Source organism: Silurus meridionalis, chromosome 7, assembly GCF_014805685.1.
Source record: "Silurus meridionalis isolate SWU-2019-XX chromosome 7, ASM1480568v1, whole genome shotgun sequence".
Taxonomy (NCBI): domain Eukaryota; kingdom Metazoa; phylum Chordata; class Actinopteri; order Siluriformes; family Siluridae; genus Silurus; species Silurus meridionalis.
Window position 1 is genome coordinate 18,189,749 of NC_060890.1, and position 22,403 is coordinate 18,212,151.

Here is a 22,403-nt window from a genome sequence, read left to right on the forward strand (position 1 = left end):
TGTTAGCCCGCCCTCCGGTAACCGAATCTCCTTACAGGAGCGCGTCCTCATAAAGGGCCAATCTGTCAAGTTTGTGGAGCGATTTTGTCTATATTATCACGTTATGGACAAAGTGCTGAATGTTTTCTGTACAGCTGTACCTTTCAATGGATTAAAACATATGCAAAACCTTTCTTAAATCTGAGCCCCATAATTTACTTTGTTGGGTCATGTGAACGTCCCTTTCCATTTCTTTGATGCCTAATTTTTCAACCTTATGTAATTCCAGTAATAAAACATTCATATTCAATGACAATGATCAACAAAGTTCAGCATATATGCATTTGCAAGTTATAAGTTATAGATTGGCCTTATAACCCCCGCCAGTACATGATTTAAAGGCAAGAACAACAGGCACGAGAAATTGGCTACATGTAACTTCTAATATAGTTGATTACAGCCAACAAAATAACATTAATCATGAAAGAAAACTAACTATGTTCAGCTCACATTGACTTATTGACCATACATATGATATACCCATATGAATTTAACAACCAATGAATCCTTCCTGAAAATGTCAAGAATACTCAAATCAATAAAAAATCTATACACTTTGTAATGATTAGTTTATTGGTGTGAAGTGAGATCATTAAAAGAAAGCAAAAAAAATGGTCATAAGTGCTATTGAGTTAGCCACTCTGAACAAGAACAAGTCAGCCACCAGAAGTGTGTTAGACTGATAGATGTGACGAGAAGTCACCAGTATCATGTATCTGTTGAGTTATTTTGGAATGTAACATTAAGCCTGCTTACTTTTTCATATGGACACTGAAGCATTTGCTTCCAAGGGTACAGTGAGATGTTTACTAATTTAGCCTTATTGATTTTAAGACTTATAAATTTCTAAAACATGACAAAAAATATGAATTTATGGTGTGTGTGAAAAATGTAAAATTATGAAAATATATCCAAGAAATAAGTGTAAATGAATTGAGTCTTAGGTTTAATAGATTTACCCTTATATGTGGTTAACTTTATAAAGTGCTCATACAGATTTACTTTCCTGCATCTGAGAGGTACTATGTGACAATTTCCACCGTGTGTGTTTGGTCTGTGCCAATAAAAATGATTAAATTGTAATAATACATAACAAGGTATTTAAAAAATTTTACTACACTGTGCAAGTAACAATAATACAATTGTAATACATAAAAAGTTGTTAAAAACATTTGACTGCAGTGTATTCATATTGGCATAGATGCTTCAAGTCTCAGAAGTTGTACTACTAGGATGAACACCTTTAATAAAAAAAAATTACCCTCACTTGGTGTTTTAAAGATGATGCTATAGAGCTTTGTATAACACCTCTCCACTCCAAAGTTTTCAAGGTGTCAAATTGGGTAGAGATTTGGTCCCTGTGAAAATTATAACATTTAACCAATGTCACTGTTGTCCTTTTCAAAACATTCAGTAAGCCATCATTCCATGTGAATGAAAACTCCTCACAGAAGACCCATAATAATACTCCACTCATATTAATTTCTGTATAAAGTTGTGTCAATAATTTTGTTTATCTATGGATCATTTTGAGTTAAAGATTAATAGTTTATTAATGTATTTTGAGTAAGATGGGTAAATGTTGCTAAATCCTGCTCAAGAACATGGTGGGTCCAAAGCTTGGTCTCCTAGAGCCTATTCCATAACAATGCGCATGTGGTTGGACTGCAACAGTGATAGATCATGTTTTTTAATGAAAAAAAACATCATTAAGCTTGTTTTATCTGCAAAAGTCTATCAAGATCTCCTGGAGTCCTGGAACAACCTACCAGCTGATTTCCTTAGAAAACTCTTCCTAAAGGCAAATATTATTAGATCATTTTTTTACTTGTTGTTTTACTGTTTGCCATCAAATTATATCTCAATTTATTATTGCATCTTAACAATCCTGGTAAAACAGAGTAAATTAATAAATAAATTAATGCTTTAATCCAATATTCATTAATATTCATATTTATTTATTTTTTATTGTATTCTGAAATTCTAAATGTTCTTGGATTACCTGAAACTTGGATTTAGGTATATTTGCATGTTTAAAAAATATTATTATTATCATGTACACAACAACTTAAAAAAGTTTCAAATTATCAGAGTTCAAAGTTAATGGTTCTGATTGCTTATACATAGTTAGTATTCGTTTTCCAAATAAAGAGGGTGGGCGGCATTGAGGTATGAGGGCATGCATCGGCAGCCAATGACTGAAGCAGAAGTGCTGATGTTCTTTAGAGAATATATAAGAGTAAGTTGGTTCATTCTAAACACGGTTGTTTATTATTCAGAGGCCTGATCTGCCACTAAACATGCTGTGTCATTCTAAACCCCATGGCAGAGACTATAAACTAGGTCAGACAGCTGTAGCTAAGCTTGATAATGTAGTCAAGAAAGCTTTGAAAAAATGAAAAAAAAAAAAAATCTTATTAATTGCAGTTGTTTTTAATCTTTTAACAAAATGTATGTGAATGTAAGTTTATTTGTTCATTGTATGTAATTGAGCAACATTGCAACATTAAAAAAGAAAAGTATACTTATAACTACTTTGTTTACAATTTAACTACAAATACAAAAATGTCAATCCAAAATCTAAAGCTAGAAAATGCCCAAAAGTTATTGTGTATTGACCATTAAAGAAGATATTATCTCTCTCTATTATATTTTGTTTTAAGGATAAGCAAACTTTTGTACTCAATATATATGATCATATCTTACTTTTTTAATTAATTATACTTCAGATTTTAACTACTATAGTACCCGGTTATTCACACCAGCTTCCTATAGAGTCAGCCAACTAGAGGAAGCTGTTCTTCACTGCAGCTTTTGGCACTATAGGGTTGGGCTTCCAGTAAGAACTGCATCACTACCTGGGCTGGAGGTAAGGATGAGTAGGTCAGCATGTGCTCTGCCTCCATCTGCACCTGTTTACTGTTTCAGTGGGCTGTGAGTGAGGAGGAACTCTGTTAATCCAGACAGCTCTGCTGTGTTCTGTTTTAGTAGAAGCCTGGTGCTGACTGGGCCTTGGCCTAAGCCTTTTCTCTATTCAAATCAAGGCAGTTGTGTGGGGGCCATGAGCAAAGACACCCTACACTCAGCAATCACACTGACCTCCACTCACAGCGCACACTCTAAATGATTCATGAAGCTGGCTCACCTTCCCTCTCGGGAGGGACGCGATACCTGATAGCACCGGGAGAGGCTGCCGCTAAGTTCTGTGTGTGTGTGTGTGTTTGTGTGTGTGTGTGTGTGTGTGTGTGTCTGAGGGAATGATTGGGGATGATGAGGGCCTCTAAGTTCATAAGTTTACTAACTAAACTAATACAAGATGGATTAATTTTAGTTTTAGTTTAAATAGGTTTTTTTACACAGTGATTTGCTTATTTTAAAACAATAACTTTCCTTTAGCAATTGCATCACAGTTGCTTGACATAAAAGCATTCAGTTTACCCAACTACTTTTCATATTGCTTTTGGTTAATGCATAGGTGATGATACCACTGTGCCATTAGCTAACTTATAAATCTTGTCAGTGCTTGTTCTCTCTCTTACTGACTGTGTCTCATTCTCCTTCTCTTGTCCTCCTGTCTGTTGGCCCCTTGGGAGATCGGGTTTCTCTTCTCCATCCTCCTGGCAGGCAAAGGGATTAAATGTGCATGCATAGGGAAGTGACACCGCCAGTGTCTGGGCAGGAACATGCTTCTCAGACTGTAATCAAAGCAGTATCTTTCATTCTTTTGCACTTTCTTTCTCAATCTGTAGCTCCCTCATACATACTGACTCACTTTTAGAAAGTTCTACACTCTGCCTTTTAATCACTTAAACCCGAAATGAATTATGCCTATTTCTGTGTGAAATAGATTGTATTCTGTAAATATCAGAAGATTATTATCCCTTTTTTCCCTACAAGCAAGTTTAAACTTATGATAATTAACAAGGTTCCCGTTTAACACTTTGGTCACTGCATATGTTTTGATGCATGGCACCTGTTGTATATAAATCAAATATTTCCACAGCTCTTAAGAGAAGCTGATCTTTTGCATTCCTATGGGTTTTTATTGAGTAGGCAAAGCTGCTTTTCAGCAGATGGACATGCTGGCCAAGGCACTCTTGTCCGTTATGTATGGGAAAAATATACCCATATGCTCACAGCTTGCACATTGCTGTTGCTAGGAATCTAGGAAGGAGTTTTCTGCAGTATTTCCTTCTTTCATTTATCAGACTCTATAAAATCTTTAAAGTAATTGACTTGCTGACACAAATCCTTTCATTTACTCTAGCGTCCAGTTGACTCACTTTAATTCAAGGCAATAGCCCAGGTCAGCTGTGCCTCTAGCACTCCTCCTTCTGACCATATGCCTAATGCAGGTCAACATGTTTAACCCTAAAGTGCGTGAGCAATTTGAGAAATAAGCAGAGCAAAGTTTTCAGGGCACTTTGGGGATGCAGCATATGATACACTACATGCCTTCTGACCTTTCCTCTGTGTCACTTTCATTGCCAATTCAAATTCCAGCCAAGTTCGGAAACATAATTAGCACTTACATAAATCGTGTGCCAACACCATCAAGCTTCATCAAATGAGTATGAAAATTGAAAGCATGGACTTACTTTCGCATGGTCCTCTCTTGTGCGTTATTTATATTGAAGATGATTGCTGTGAATACGGAGGTGTCCATGTTTAAACGAGTTTGTCACACCCGTGTTGATATGTCTAAAAGTGTGCTAATGAGAAGGTGTTAATGGAGGCTCTGGTTTCCTGTATCACTTAGGTTCTGTGTTCTAAGCTTTAGAACGCAGTAGGATTTGAGGTTCCTAATTTGACGAAGCATGATGAGCATATTATATGTACAGTGGAAATAATTTTACTCCATGTGTTTTTACTCAATAAAGGCTTGTATTCGAGGCAAATGAACTTTTGTAAGCTACTTAACTTAAAGTGTAAAATTATGAAGGGTTGTTCCATGAAAATCTGGTGGTGACACCTCTGAAATCTGAGCTACAGGAATGTGGTTAACTATAATTAATTATGAGGAGGGTGTAATATAGCTTTAAATGAACCGAACAGGCTGCATTTTATAGGTATTTTTATACTGTAACCATATCTGGGAAAAAAAAGATATGTAAGTAAATACTACTTTTCAAGTAGGTAATGCTAAAAAGTTGAACATAAAAGAAACTTAAAAGTTTTTTCTATAATAATCAAATAATATTATATATATTATATATTTCTTTAATAAATATTATCTCAAATAAATAATAAGTGATGATGATGATGATTATGATGATGATTATTATTATTATTATATACTTCTGGACCAATGAATCAATCTAAGGATTTAAAGAGTTGAATTGATCTGAAATCTTGACCCTTATATTACAGTGATTTCTCACTTTCTACATAATCCAAAATACATTTGGGGAGTGGCATATGTTGACCATAAGCTCATGTATTAGTTTGCTGTCTGTATATAAACTGTGGGCTGTTTGAATGATTTTTTCTTTGGTCTGTGACACATGCTAGCCTGTTTTGGTTGCCCCTCCTCCACCCATCCTGAAACCAAATGCCCCGGACCCAGACAAGCTCTGTGGGGGCTGAGAATAAATCATGCAATATTTTCCCTGCAATCACATAAACACTCATACAACAGCAATTATTGACAGTGCCAAAAAAATTAACAAGACGCAACACTAATTAAACACTAACTAGTACAGATTCTGAAGTTTACCATAAATGCATTTATTTAAGCAAGAAAATATACAGCTGCTGACTTCAATGTTGCTTTCTCCCATGCTTATCAGTATTCATATTAATACACCCACACACTTAGGACTTTTTATGCCTAGCCAGTTGGCCCAAAATCAGCTTGCTATGATTTATTCTTTGGGAGAGTTTGGGGTGTATATGTTTACAGTTTGGGCCGCAGGCACATCCTCTCACTAATGTTACAATGCAATGCTATACCTCCATTGTTCACATCTAGAAAATGACACTTCCCCTAAGGACACGCACATCAACTTACATCCCAACCGCTCCCTCTGTGACCAACTTAGTTGAAAAACACGAAACATCATTAATGCTTTATTCCTTGACCAACTTAGAACGTGTTAAAACATAATCTAAAATCCAACCTAGACTTCAACTCTAAAATAATAATAACATTTACAAATCTGATCTCATGAGAAATTTATACCAATGAGCCAGAAAGCTGAGATTATACAAATATGACTTTAAGTAACTTCTTATTATAATTATATTCTGCCATTACAGATACAATATCACTTTAACATTATATTTAATTCTGTCTACAACTCAATTTGAGACACTGCATTATTTTTCCTTCTCCTTCTGAACATAACATACATCATGTTAAATAAAATATTTATTTATTCAGAATCCTGTAGCAGTCATCAATCATCAGCCATCAACGCCTCACTTATGTGTTTGTATATAAATACTCACTGACTGCCACAAACTTAAAACCTTAATATCCATCCTCCCTCAGCACAAAACTCATCATCATTCTCCAATTACAACAGCATTGGAATTACTGCCTTATGACAAATGTTCTTTTTCTGTCCATTTTTAGAAAATTGCATAGATATCAGCCAATAACTTTGGTGGTCAGAGGGCAATCTGGCTCACCTGGGAAAGGTCACGGAGGGTGACATGGCCTGCTGATATAAAAAAGACCACACATTTTGGGCAGCTGGACCTTAGGACCAGACGTATTTTCTCTATCACTGGTGTCCACTTGTGGCGATCAGGTCAATAAACCTTTGTGTTTCTTAAGCAGAGAGGAACTAATGCGAGCCATGGCTCAGACTTCAGGTAAATCCTTCTCAGCAGAGTTTTTAATTAAATACTATATTTCTGATGACTGTGATGAAATGAAAGAAATCCACTTGTTAAGGAGCACAACTATTTAATTAGTATGTCTTATGTTAAATACTATTTCAGTTAGCTTCTTCTGCACATGAAGGAGGTGGTTGGCTATAAACCAAATGCGTTTGACTACAAATGTTATTGCACACAGAGTTCATTGCAAAATAAATATTGGCTTCATGTTTAGCCAATTGCAGACTAGTGTATATAAGTGGTTTAAGTTTCCATTTAAGGAAAACAAAAGAGCACCAGAGAGAGTGTATCTTACACATCCACAGCTGGACAGACCGTCTTTGTGGTGAATGTGTTTATAATTGTGATGGAAGTATGACTAGAAAAATTATTATTCTCTTCGTCATTGTCCTCTGGAGAGCTTTTCAGGTTTTCAGGACAGCATTACCTCAACTGCAGAATGATTTTCTCATGTCTCAACAAACATATTAGTATATTAGATCAAGGGTGTTAAACATTAACACCATGGTATGGTACTGGCCTGATAAAGGTCTATAAACTGCCCCACCAAACAAGTGTCCATGTTCTAAATGATCATTGTGTTGTTGATGATAATTGTCTCTTTCTTAATAATAAAAAAATAGAGTAAAATGAGAGCACAAACATAATAAAATATACTAATGATAATAAATTCTTCCTTGGCAAGTTATAACCCAATATACACTATAATCAAAGATTCAGTTTATTTAATACAAAATTCCATTTCAGTTTCTGGTTGTAAAATCACAAAATTCATAATAATTCATACTTATGATGATGATGATGAGTTCACCTCATTCAAATGCACAGGAAAGCGTAGATCAGTTTCACAGAAGGTCTGTGGAGAGAGTACCAGTCTGTCTGAACATGCATGCTTTGCTGCACAGCTAGATTGATTTCACCACCTTAAAACTGTAAGATATAAACACACACACACACACTCTCTCTCTCTCTCTCTCTCTCTCTCTCTCTCTCTCTCTCTCTCTCTCTCTCTCTCTCTCTCTCTCTTTCTTTGTTTGCCATTTAAAGACCAATTAAACAGTAATCTTTCATTGTCCCCCTATGTGTACTGCTCATTGTTTCTTCCTTTTATTCTTCAATACTCATCACAAGTGATGCAGCTGCTTTGTAACATCCAAACCCTAGTTAACACTTCCCCCTTCAGGACAAGTGTAGAAGTGTGTAGACCATATGTCTGTTCTTTTTTATTCTACCCGAAAACTCATTCTGCTTACATATTAATGTAAGCTTTGGAAATAATGATGACTATTGCATTCAGTGGGCCTGTGTTAATGTAAAGAACGTTTACAGTATACATTTACAGTTCCACATCCAAGCTCAGACATTTTTGTTTTACTCCACAATCTCACCCATCTGGACCTTGATATTTTCTGTGCCACTTAAAAAATTATCCGCTAGGACATTGTGTTTGTTTCAATTTAGTCAAATAAATTTAATAATAAAAATATTTCTTATTATTTTTGTCGGTTTTTTTCTCAAAGGTCTTCATAGACCAAAAATTATTTGCTTTTACTAGACAGCTTTTAATAAGATTTGCACATACCATTTCAACCACTAGAGATCAGTAAATTACCAAAGAATAAGCATATAGGATAAGCCTGACTCCACAGGTAGCTGTATTAAAGCATTTTTAACAATTTTAAATGTTTGCTCTTCAGGTGGATATCTTCAGGTAACAGAACAGGAATGACTGCCCACTAACATTTTTACTGCTGAAGTATCTATGTATGTGTAATCTCCTTGTTTAAGTGTTTATTACTAAACTTCATAGGATCATTGTGTGTGTGTGTGTGTGTGTGTGTGTGTGTGTGTGTGTGTGTGTGTGTGTGTGTGTGTGTGTGCGGAAGAGCAGGAAACGCATCGCTACTCCAGGAGCAGGTCTGGGAAGCACTACTGTAGCCAATAGTTCACATAACTCTTCCATATGAAAATAAAAAGGCTGTTTAGTACAGTGTGAATGAACGCATCTAGTTCTTGTATAATGATAAAGAAGTTTATTTCAAATTAAGCCCTGATACAATAAAATTTAAGGATAGCCAGTATGATGATATAATATTGGATGAATATATACTGGCATCCCACAGGACTGGGTTCTGAGCCCACTACTCTTCTTCCTGTTCATCCTGGTGGACCAGCCAGCAGCGTCACAGATGTCCTGGAGTGGGACTCCAGTGGACCAGGCCGTAAAGGCCGCCACACTCCAAGTGAAGTGAGCCTTGACCCCGAGCGGAACGGGGAGACCAGAGGACTCGTAAGATGATGAAATAGCATCCACTACCCAACTACTGAGAGTCTGCTTATTGGCAGGAATCCCTTCCTGTTAGAGGGGAGGAGAGGAATTATCCAGTTTATCAACCACACTCAGTTGACCAGTTTGCATCTTTGATGGTATAGCGGTGCATTAGTGCCTATGTAATGGGCTCCCAACATTTCACATCTGGAAAAGCACCATCAATGCTGAAAGATATATAAAGGTTTTTGAAAAGCATATGCTTTCATGAAGACATTTTTTTTTTCAGGAAAGGCTGTGCATAATTCAGCGAGATGATGCTAAATAGCATATTGTATTTATCACAACAGGCTTAATAGAAGAGAACTAAAATGGCCTGTCTGCAGTCCAGACCTTTTAACAATTGAAAACATTTAATGCACAATTAAAGGAATACTATCAGGGGGAAAAAAAGACCCAGGATTGTAGAGCACCTTAAATTCTGTATCACTCACAAATGGGACAACAATCCTTTCCCAAAACTCCAGCACCTGTTCTCCTTAGTTCCTAAATATATAAATGGACTCTTGTTAAAATATAGGTGATGCTACACAGTGATAAACATGGCACTGTCCAAATGTTTTTGAAACCTGTTGTAGCCTGTTGTAGCCATCAAATACAAAATTAATAGATGTAAATGTAAATTTCTTTTTTTTTTTCCTTTTTTAGAAATGTATTTTTTATGTTTTGTTGTGAATATAATTTATGAGATTTGGGATTATAAAATTTGCAAATCATTGCATTCTGTTTTTATTTACAATTCTTTTTGGAATTGGTGTTGTAATTCCAGTTTAATTTTGGATCATTTTAATAATGCATAAATATTTAATTTTGTTTATGTCTTTCAAGAAATGTATACTTTTATTTTTCATAAAATTTTATATCATTTTACTTTCTAATATATAAAATGTGAAAAAAAAAAGCCTTGATCTTTGTAAATATGTAATGGGTAAGGTAAACAATGTAAGATAAATGAACAAAAGACAAGATGACCTAATGTCTAACAAGTTCCAAAAAATTGTCTTGAAATGAACTGTTTTGACATTTATAACAGCTCAAAAATACTATAAAATTTGCCATTATTTTAGTCACAACAATATCCTTTAACAAACACTCTATCTCATTTTTTTTCGTTCTCTCTCTCTCCCTCCCTCCCTCTCCCCCACTTAGTCCAGCCTCACTTTATTTGCTTCCAGGATCATTGGAACATTCAACCCTTTTCACCATTTTAAGGTGCTGATCCACTGAAAAGACATTCATTTATTCACTCACTCACTCACTCACTCACTCTTTATTTCATAATTTTTCACACACACACACACACACACACACACACACACACACACACACACACACACACACACACACACACACACACACACACACACACTTGTTACTTATTGATACTTATATACTGTACATCTACAAAGGCCATGCAAGGAATACCATCTAAATGCCTACACATGGCAGACAAGGCTGGACCTTAATACTGCTGCTTTGGATTATCTAAACTCTCTTCCACTTTCTCTGCACTTGTATTTTAACTTTTCTGTAGCATTTGTACAGATGTGGTCCATTTTTATTCAATATTTTATTGCATTTTTTAAATGGATTTTATTCCATAGTTTTTCATATTTAATAACAGTCAGACTTTGGTTTTGATTTTTGATTTAACAGAATATTTTAAATAATAAAACAAATGGAAAGTGAATGGCAAACCTGTTGGTACTGTTAAAAAAGAAATATAAATGATAGGATTGCAGTGATGTTTTAAAAAATTTGTTTTTTATCGTATCACATCTTTAATCTTGTATTCAATCATTCAGCATATTTAAATAGAGAAAAGTAGTCACTCTGGTTTTTGGTATAATTGTGTAAACCACACTAAACATAGACCAGTAAAAGCTAAGAGGAGAGTTGTTTGAGGAGATCAGAAAGAAAATCATAGACAAGCAATAAGCATGATCAAGGTAAAGGCTGTAAAACAATCTCCAAACAGCATGATGTTCTTGTGACTGCAACCAACCTGAAGGCTATGGTAGAAAAAGACCATATGGAAACATTGAAAGAGATACAAGCAGAAGTCTAAGGTCTAGGTGCATCAGTGTCTGATCAGAAAAGCACCTATAAATGGCTAAGAATAAGTGGCCTTCACTGATCCCTGATCTGAATCCTATTAAACATTTATAAAAAAGAAACATGCAATATGGAGAAGGCACCTTTCAAACCTGCCAAACTACCTGCTGACAGGTGCAGAAATTTGCAGTGATGGTCTCTAAAGGTTGTACAATAAAATATTAGTTTAAGTCTCCCATTATTCTTTAATATGTTCTTTTCATTTGTTTTACTATTTAAAATGTTCTGATTTTTTTTTTTTTTTTTAATATAAAATGGACAAATACTTTTGTCCATTTTAAGTATAGGTTCTTTTTTTTCACTGAGCAGTACCAACAAATTTGTGCAGGTCTGTATATTTAAAAACATGGAACCAGCTTTAATGTAATGCCCCCTACCCCCAACACTTACTTGTACAAATTTCAGATACCTGCAGTGAAAGGACTGATAGCTGCAGTCCTCTCAGTCTCCAAATCTCTCTCTCTTACTCTTACTCTATCTATCTCTGTCTCTTTTACTTTTCTTTCTTACTCTGTCTGTCTCTCTATCTCACACACTTTCACACTCTCTGAATCTCTCTCTCTGACTCTCTCTCTCACACACACACTTTCACACTCTGAATCCGTCTCTTTCTATGACTCCCTCTCTCCCTCTCTCCCTCTCTCACACACACACACACACACACACACACACACACACTTTTACACACTTTTACACTCTGAATATCTCTCTGTGTCTCTCTCTCGCTCTTTTTCAACCTCTTGTGTCTAATGTGAAAGGTAACAAAGTAACACAGACAGTTGCCAAATAGTTTATTAATAATATTAGTAGTAATTGCATGTCAAATACAATACATTATTTAATCAAAACTTTAATAAGGCTAAGAACTATGTAGGTTTCATTCTAAGACTCGCACCGCTGTTCCTCAGTTCACATAAGTGCTTCGTCACTTTCTCCATCTCGTGGCAGAATTGAGACATTACACAGATTAATCAAAGGAAGAAAAAAAAGGAACAGGACAAAACATGCCTGGAAATTTCACTGAACATGCAACACACTGTAATGACTCCATGCACAAGGTCTTCATGTCAGAAAAATGTTTCTATTGGAACCCCTGAAACCTCATGTTTATACTCAAGACCTTTTTGGTTCACGTTAGGGTTCCCTTAGCCATGGTTCCTCGGAGCCATTTAGGTCTTTTATTCCTGATGTCTCCTAAACGCGATACAGTAACGCGAGTCCCTTATGCGCGACATTATTTCCAGCGGTAGAACAATAAAATGTAGGCAACAGTGTGTCTGATTCCAGCAGGAGCACTGACTGAGGAACACAAACGTGAGGTGCTCTTCGCTTGTACACACACACACACACACACACACACGCTCTCTCTCTCTCTCTCACACACACACACACACACACACACACACACACACACACCTCTTTCTCTCACACACACACACACACACACACACACACCATCCGGCGCGGCTCGATCAACCGACGCGTTTTGCGCACTTCCTGCTCCGGCCGTCAGGCGCACGGAGAGAAAGAAAGAGAGAGATTGAGAGAGAGAGAGAGAGAGAAGGGGAGGAATGCTGCAGGAAAAATCTGCACAGATCTGGTGTATCCACTGAACAGGCAGACTGGAGGCTCAAATGCCGTGGAGGATTCCTCACGCCCATAAGACGCAATCGGGACAAGCAGACGGCAAGAACTGCTCGAGAAGATAGAAGCTCCACGAATAGTCCTTTTGGTTTGATCTGATTTTTCTCCCTGGAAGGAAAAGGATTAGCTGGAATGCACCGCTGCTGCTGCTGCTGCTGTTGCTGCTGCTTCTGAAGACCTTCACGTCTGATTCGGGGCCGTTTCCATCAGGTTCTGCTGATATCGTCTGCCTGCGTTAAGCATCACCCTGATTCCTTGGGATCTGCTGTAGAATAAAACTCCATCGAGAATCTGCTCAGACACACAGACACACAGAGAGAGGAGAGAGGGTTTGCTTGTTTACGCGATCGTAAACACAAGCAGGGAAATCAAAGTCCTTGTTTTCCTGCTTATTTATTTATTTTTCCCCTATTTATTATCAAAAATCCTGAATCACTGGACGTCAGGGAACGGATTTTTACAATAAAATTAAAACTGCATACTATCCAAACATCAGATCTTTACTAATGACGTGATGGTAACTCCTAAATTTCCTCTGGATTAAAGTTTGACACTCAGAAGGTAAGCAGTTGCATCTTCTCGCATCATCATGGTTGTTTTCAACGGTTTGCTGAAGATAAAAGTCTGCAAAGCTCTGGACCTGAAGCCCACACCGTGGTCATTGCGTCATGCAGTGGGCCCCAAGACCCAGACCTTTTTGCTGGACACATACATAGCTCTCAATGTAGATGATTCTCGTGTGGGCCAGACCTCCACAAGGCAGAAGACCAATAGTCCAGCATGGAACGATGAGTTTGTCACAGAGGTTTACAATGGGAAGAAGATCGAGCTCTCAGTATTCCATGACTCTCCAATCGGCTATGATGACTTTGTGGCCAACTGCACCATCCAGTTTGAAGACTTGCTACAGAATGGCAGTAGACACTTCGAAGATTGGGTATGTTTCTAAGCCAAGGCCTGAACATCTTTGCTCATAACGGGATTGAGTCAAGTTTGGTTATTTTCTTGCTCTAACTTGTCTGATTCAGCTCTCTAATAAACTGCTGGATTTGGCAGATGTGTAAGAGAAGGGAATTCACCAAGCTAGACTTTGCCCCTGTACATCAGAGTTGGTACGAATTCTGTGCTTTAATTGCTAGGTTCATTGCTAAGGTTCTCACATATACAGTCTTTAAAGCTGGTATTTCCTCAGGCTCTTCTGGGCAGCTTCCTGACTAATCACCAAACAAATTATGATCATTGGATCAAAGCTGCACAATTTTCATCACATGAAAATATTTCGCAAACTCAAGTCATAAGACTTCGCCTGTAACTGTGAATATATAAAAGTACATTTCCACCATTTGCTTAGTTTATAATAAAGTAGACTCAGGAGCATACTGTGGAGTAGATGTGATTAAAGATGTGGGTGAGGATTTCACTAATTTTGGCATTAACATTTTTTTAAAATTCTATTCACTTAGTGTGCATTTCTCTAGAGTTACAAATATGACCCTATGCCTTGTTCAGTCTTAGGATATTCACACAGTCTTTCAGCTACAGACATGTTGTAGAATAATCAGCAAGAGGAAGGTGTTGACATTTTGGGGAATAAATAGCTCACGTCTACTTTTGTTCCTTGTAACACCCTATCTAATCTTGGACATCACTCACAGACTGACTCCTGTGCACTGTAAATTGTGGTCTATTATTGAGGTACATACAGATGGTTGACAAAGTGAAGGGAAAAAAACTGTGGCCTTATGCTGTGTGCAGCATATTGCTGCCATGTTTTGGGTCCACTTGTCTCCCTAAATGAAAGATTTAGTAAAAACGAATACACGTTTCTTCTTCTTTCTTCACCATCATGCTACAATAAAATGTTTTTATCATGATAAAGGTTTTTTTTTTTAGGATGACTCTGCCTCCATCCACAGTAAAAGAGGTGATGATGTGATTTAATGAAAATTAAAATAAAGTAGATTATAAGATGTGCCATTGTAACCAGATCTCAGCCCAGTTGCAAATCTTTTGGAGATTTTTGACTGATGTGTAAAGAGCACACAAACAGAATATCTTGTTGAAGAATTGTGTACATATGTGCAATATAGCTCCATAGACGTGCATAATCTATTCTAACGGAAAACTAAAACTGCTCTTCTGATGGCCTGGCATCTTACTAAGATATATGTTTTTTTTATTTTATTTGTCAGCCATCTGTATATAGCAAGCTTCATTGTGAGTGATCAAATAGTTTACGTTATTGTCTGTTTATAGACATTATAAAATATTGCGATAGATTTGCATTATAATCAGGCCTGGAACAATGAGCTGTTGTCGTGTTTATAATCTCAGTACAGCAAAAGGGTTACTCAGATGTAGTTGTGTTAGGCATGTGGGGAAAGGTCAGTGTGTTTTGTGAATTAATCATGGCCCTGTATTTTCTATACGTCTATGCATATCCATGTTGCCAGCTCATTCGGCAAATGTGTCAAGTGAATGTGTGATGGGAGGAAATCAGTTTATTCTTTGCCCTTCACTTTTATTTATGCCCAGAGACACATCGGTCTTTAGTTCTGCTGCCATAATATGTTTCTTGCTGCCTGATATGCTTTTTTTTTGCATGACTTAAGGTGTATTAGTAGACATCTAATTTGGAATCACATGAGCTTGGGTACACTGCTAGATATTCGTCTATTTTATTTAGGTTAAAATGAGAGAGCAAAGCATTGTATGTTGTGTTTAGAGGTGAGACTCACTTTGGCATAACATGACTTGTTTTTGTGTTTTTTTATACAATTCTTGGCTTGTATACATATGTGTTTGGTAAATGGAACATGTGCTTAGACGTTCACTTTCCAAACCCACCTCCTAAGAGACATACATGCTGTACATAAGCACTTTTACTCAAATTTTAATTTGAAGTGATTATTAAATTATTTAGGCATTTCAGGGGAAAATGTCATCCATGTGATAAATTAGTATGCCAAAACCTGTACAGAAATATCATTAATAATTTCGAAGTGAGAACTGAAAGTTTTTTTTTAATGATACGTTTAATGATGAGTTTAGAGATGTAAAGTTGTAAACAGACTTGAAAACTTTAAAGGAACAAGCGGTTGTTGGTGTTGTGACATTTGTTACATAATTACTTCTTTTTTTTTTTTTTTTTGGTTTTTCTTTCAAACGCTACTCTGAAAACCACCACATAGGACGGCAAATTCTGTAATCCTATTCCAGTGATTTCAACATACAGTAAACTAATGTGTGTGTGACAAATCATATGTCTTACTAGATGCATGTAAGAGTGACACACTTTGCCTCACTCTGATTCGCCGATAAACTGCTTATAAATAGCTTTTTAATGTGTTATGTTCGCACGCATTGGTTTTGTCTGCAGAATCCATTCAGGGGTGCAACTAGAGCCGAGGGCCACGTGTTTGTGGATGTGTTTCAGACAGCAGCGAGACCTGCCCTTCTGTCTTTGTTTGTAAGGCAGAGAGGACTTAATAATTCACAAGCCTAATTCAGTGAGACTCTTTGTGTAGCACTCAGGCCTTTAGTCTACAGCCATGGTTACAAGTGTTTAGGTTTTATATGATCCCATGCTTCCCGGGTTTATTTCTATCTTATTTTAACAATGTCCTTGTCTGTAAGAGTTTTGTTTCCCTCACTTTGCAGTGGATTAGGATACTTTCTCAGATATCACTCGTTTAATGAGCTTAAAGTAGTGAGATGAGAATGCTTTGCTTTGTTTACAAATTTTTTTGTACACTGCACAAATATAAGGCAAGTAAGACAGAAATGTGGTCCGTTTGTGAACAAGTGGAAACATCTTAAGTCTTTTATTTCTTTATAATTATCACAATTATTACATGAAAAACAGTTCTGTTGTACTGGATATTGGTATGGGTGTATTATATAAGTATAATTATATCTGAATTATTCAGTTGTACAACCATATGGCTGTAGGTACTCACAACCATGACAAAATTAATATCGAGTAACCTTTTAGGCACAATGTGGCCAAATATTTTTCTGAAAGAAGGCACAGCTGGATATAGTCTTGCGTGTTGCCACGCAACACCCAGACTGACTGACAGCCCAGGATAAGCTTAGTAGTGGTTTTAATGTAACAAACTAATGCTAACATTGGAATTTTATGTCACAATCTCTGACAAATGGAGTGATATGAACAGCGAAATGTCTCAATACAAAATATCAAATGATCACCAATTAGTGAACTTAGTTTAGAACTTAGTCTAAGTAAACTTAGAAATTAGTGAACTAGAACGAACTGTTGTCTTATTGGGGAAAATCAATAGATGTTAAAAAAATATTATGTGTATAATATGTGTATAGAAATCATAGCAGCTGTAATCATTCAGTAATCAGTTTAGCAGTTTGGATATTAGAAAATGCTACAACCCATAATACATTTCATGTTTTGGTTACTGCATATTTAATCAGGAGTATTGAGTTCTCATTGCACTCCAACCACACTGGTTAATTAAGAATTAATTAATGGTTCAAAATACCAGGTAGAAGTATGCTTAGTACATATGCAGGACGTTTTTAAGAAGTAGCAGGGTGTGTGTGTGTGTGTGTGTGGTTATTTGGAAGGGGTGTGTGGGTTATGAAACTGTAGAGGGTGATGCTCCTGCTGGCAAAGGCTAAACGGGGATTACCCATCTTTTAAGACTACCTCCCACTTATTTAATTTCTGTGTTTAGTACATTTGGTCTCCTTCTTAGTATTCAATTCAATACATTTTTATTTGTATAGCGCTTTTCCCAATGATCGTTGTCGCAAACCACCTATACACAGATTATGTGGTGATAAAGAATGATTAAAATGTTCTTAATGTGTAAGTTTGTCCCTGATGAGTAAGCCGGTGACAGCTGTGGCAAGGAAAAACTCCCCGAAATGGCATAGGGAAGAACCCATCTTCATCTGGGTTGCACCAAATGTCTATTTATTACAGATAATCAATGTTAAGGTGTGCAGTTATGGTTATCAGCTGCAAACTGTACTCCTGAATCAGTGTAGCAGACTGTTGACATTAACTACAGTCCAAATCCTTAAAGTTCCTGTTCTTACTCCGTAATTTTATGGATCCCCAGGGCGTTGATGAAAAACCATCCCCAGCTGCACAGAGTGGCCTCCACTTGAAGAAAACACAATCCAGAGGCAGACGGGGACTGAGTGGGCAGATCCGAGGAGAGGAGAGGGGCAGGAACAGTTGTCACTGGAACCTCAGGAGCGAGAGAGAGAGAGAGAGAGAGAGAGAGAGAGAGAGAGGGGTGACAGGGAGAAGAGAGAAGGATATGGTTTATTAAGTATCCTTATTGTTTTATAAAAGTTAAGGACGCTCTTAGTTTTGGATGCCGGCAAGACTTGCTATTGCAGCATAACTAAAAGGGAGAGCCAAAAGGTAACACAAACATGAGGGATCCCTGGGATAAGAGACGACCTACCACACCACCATCAACAAACCTTAGTGAACGTGTGAGAGTGACGGGGTGACAGCATACAAATATCCCAGTTCACCGAACACTTTATATCCATGATCCCTCCAGATCTGCTCCTTTACCTAAAAAAAATCTACGGATAAAAGACTTGACTAAATAAATGTTTTCAGCCTCAACTAGAACACTGTGACTGTGTCTGAGTCCCAAACACTGATTCAAAGGCTGTTCCATCACTGTGGGGCTTTATAAGAGAAAGATTTGCCTCCTGCTGTAGTCTTCTTTATTCGAGGTACCAACAAATAGCCTGTACCTTTTGAGTTACGTCAAATTTGTGGGAATCATATTGGTACAGAAGTTCACTCAGATACTGCGGCACGAGACAGTTAAATTCTTTATAAGTATTCAGTAGTATTTTATAAGCAATTCAAGATTTAATTGGAAGCAGGTGTAGACTGATTAAAACAGGGTTGATGTGGTCATATTTTCTAGATCTAGTAAGGACTCTTGCTGCTGCATTCTGAACTAACTGTAGCTTATTTATGCACTTATTTGAACACCCAGACAGAGACACCCTGTGACAGAAACACCATCCAGAGATGCTACATAATTAGAAATTTTACTTCTAGCTGCATGTGGTCCTAGTAAAAGTACTTCCGTCTTATCCGAGTTAAGCAGAAGGAAGTTATCATGCGTCCACTGTCTAATGTCCTTTACACACTCCTCAACATCTTTAAGCTGATCTCTCTCATCTGGCTTAGCTGAAATATACAACTGTGTATCATCAACATAGCAATGGACGCTAATACCATGTTTATGTATAATTTTACCCAGAGGCAGCATATATAAAGAGAAAGCAGTGGTCCTAAGACAAATCCTTGCGGAACACCAAATTTTACCTCAGAGAGTGTGAAGAACTCACAGTTTACATCAACAAAATGATAGCGATCAGTCAAATAAGACCCAAGCCTGGAGAGAGCTGTTCCCTTTATTTCATCAACGTTCTAGCAAGGAGGATAGTATGATTAATGGTGTCGAAAGCTGCACTATGGTCAAGCAAAACAAGTAAGGAGACACAACTCTTATCAGAGGCCAATAACAGGTTATTTACCACTTTAACTAGCACTGTCTCTGTGCTATGATGAGGCCTAAATCCTGACAGATACATTAAAAAAAGATTCCTAAGTATATGTGAGCATAACTGCTGTGCTACAACCTTTTCTAAAAGCTTCTAAAGTAGTGCCTTCCATTTTCTGTCCAGTTCACCGTTTCACCCTTTCACCCTTCACTCCTGGGCTTCCTTTCTGTATTTTAATTTCTTTTTTAAATAACTAAATAAATAATCATTTTGAAACTTTTTGCACATTTCAGCATCACTAGTTCTTACAAGATTATTCCGATTCTTACACAGAATTTTACAATGAATGTTGTGTCTTGCTAATGGCATTAGAGATAACGATGGCATTGGATCATCTATTTGTCTAACACTTTTTCATGTTAAAGTGTGGCCTGCACACACTAGTGTTCAAACTGATTAAGTGCTTGGCACTTTAGTCAGTGTTCTGCCCAGATGCCTTCTCGTTTCTATGGCTTAAATGTGTCAGGCAGACTCTTCTTCTTTGGCACATGGTTTCCATGACAACTTCTGGCACTCCCATGCCAAGACGAAGCTGTTAACAAGAGTCCTCACCTGTCAGTGAAAGGATGAGCATCTGTTGTGTTCACACATCCTTCCCCCTTGACCTTGGCTTTTAAACTGTGTAAATATTTTAAGCATGCATTCTGTTCAGAATAAAACATTGAAACGGACCACTTTGTAAAGAAAAGTTGGGATTGTATCTTGCTTGTATTTTGTATACAGACTGTATGGACTGGGCCATACAGCAGCAGTAATCAGTGATAAAATGTGATGTGCTGAGGAACTGTTATCTCTTCATTTCCTGTGTATTATTATTTTTTAAAGTGTTCCAACCATTTTAATGTTGAGTTGTGTTTTGAGCACTGCTGCTTCAAAGGTCTTTTAGTAAGTGACAAGCAAATTGAATTCTAAGAAACTAGAGATATTGTGATATCCAGCGAGCCTCAGTTTGTCAATATGAACCACTTCCTTTTGTGGTCCAACTTTTGCACTCCACTTTTATCCAGCAACTTTGTTAGTTCTTCTAATTATAATGATTTACAGCTATAGAATATTTTTTCATAAGTTTCAGATTGTTTGAAAGATGTGGATAAATTGAAAATAACATCAAGTCCTACCTTTCTACCAGCAGTAATTTAAACCATTTGCATATTACTGGACTTGTGTATAATCTAAATAATCTAAACGTAATAATAAAATAAACTTTATTAAAGACATTTGATCATTGTTATGGTGCTTTTTGTAATGAATCATATATTTAATAATCATGGAGTTTTTCAAGAGTCTTAGATGTTATGATGGTAATTATATATAAAGTTTTCTGCCATAAAAGTGTGATCAAGGTAGATGACTTTGTGCTTTCTGGTTTCTGTGTAACACAATGAGTTGCTTTTGTTTGTCTTATACATTTCAACAGAATAAAAAAAGAGGAAGGAACAACTGCTACAACATAAATGATAATAGGAACTATTTGTCTTACAAATGTTCCACAGTAACATTTCATTATAAATTGTTAAAATTCTTATATAATAAAAAGAATGTATCACTTACAAATTGCTGTCATATAAGAGGAATAACCCCTTTCAGGAAATGATACCGTTTGGACTGGTAATCCTAACTCATAATGATCTTACCACACCTTGATTTTTTTTAAATATTACAGCTGCTATAAATATATATTATTGCTTATATTGTTTTATTACTCTTATTGTATTGAATATTGGGGTCTACTGTATATTATCTGTTTGTACAATGAAAAATTGTGTACATCACAATTTTTCATTGTACAATGAAAAATTGTACAATGAAAAATTGTGATGTACACAATTTTTCATTGTACAATGAAAAATTGTGTACATCACAAATACTTAAGCGTACAATAGCAGAAAGGCTGTAATATGCACAGGTCTGGAACTGCTCCATATGTACGTATTATGGATTTGTGGAAATGTGGATATTCACCTATTACATCACATGCAAATAATGTTTTCACCAAGGTTTTCATACTGTACCAACCTCCCAAACAATGTTTTTAGACTGTTTTAAACATGCTTGATCCTGCCCTAGCAAACAAGCTTGAGTATGTGGTTTTTTTGATGGACACTTTAAAGCACTTCAGTATGTAAGCTTTGGATAAGGGCATTTTTTCCAAACGCTGTAAATGGAAATGTAAACAAAAGGAAAATCAAGCCAAATGAGAGAGCAATGTTTCCTGGCATGTTTAAAATCATACTTTAATTTAGAATTTTAGGTTTTTGTTAATGGATTAGATTATAGCTATGGAATAACCGGTTTGTACCTTTTATTGGTTTAGCTATTGAGTCTTCGGGTGTGGTTGTGGTGTAAGTCCGTGTCAATGCTAACAAGCGTGTTGGTTATTTTACTGTTACATGTTCTGCTGTACTGTTGCCCAGGGATTGCTTTGTGAATTTCACTTGCATTGAAAAGGAACAACAGCATGATGTAGACATGCTTATATACTCTAACAAAAACACATGCACGATTAAATCACAACTGTTATCTAATGCATAGGTACATTCATGTGCAGTAAAGAAATGCATGGTGGGGGGTGATGCCCTGGCTGGCAAAGGAAGAATAAAAAGCACTGTAAAAATAAAGGAATGAAACTGTGTAAAGCACAAACAAGGTGAAGACTTTGTGCTGCCCCACTTCTCGATCAACACTCACTCTCATGTGGAGTTGCATTCTGACCAGGTGGATGAGCCAGGTGCTCTCTCACCATCTTCATTAATGCCATCATTATCTCTGCGGGAGTTTATAAGAGGCCCAGTGAGTTTCAGCACTCCATTCACACACGGCACATTCACACTCACACGTCCACCCA

The 22,403-nt window shown here is 36.7% G+C and overlaps 1 protein-coding gene across 1 annotated transcript in view; it reads left to right on the forward strand.

Annotated features, from left to right (window-relative positions):
* The first annotated feature begins 12,813 nt into the window (after positions 1 to 12,813).
* Positions 12,814 to 22,403, forward strand: part of prkcea (protein kinase C, epsilon a) — a 58,669-nt gene continuing 49,079 nt past the window's right edge. The window contains exon 1 of the mRNA XM_046853738.1: positions 12,814 to 13,910. Coding sequence (XP_046709694.1) covers positions 13,563 to 13,910 — 348 coding nt within the window. The 5' untranslated portion in view covers positions 12,814 to 13,562. The remainder of the gene's footprint in view (positions 13,911 to 22,403) is intronic.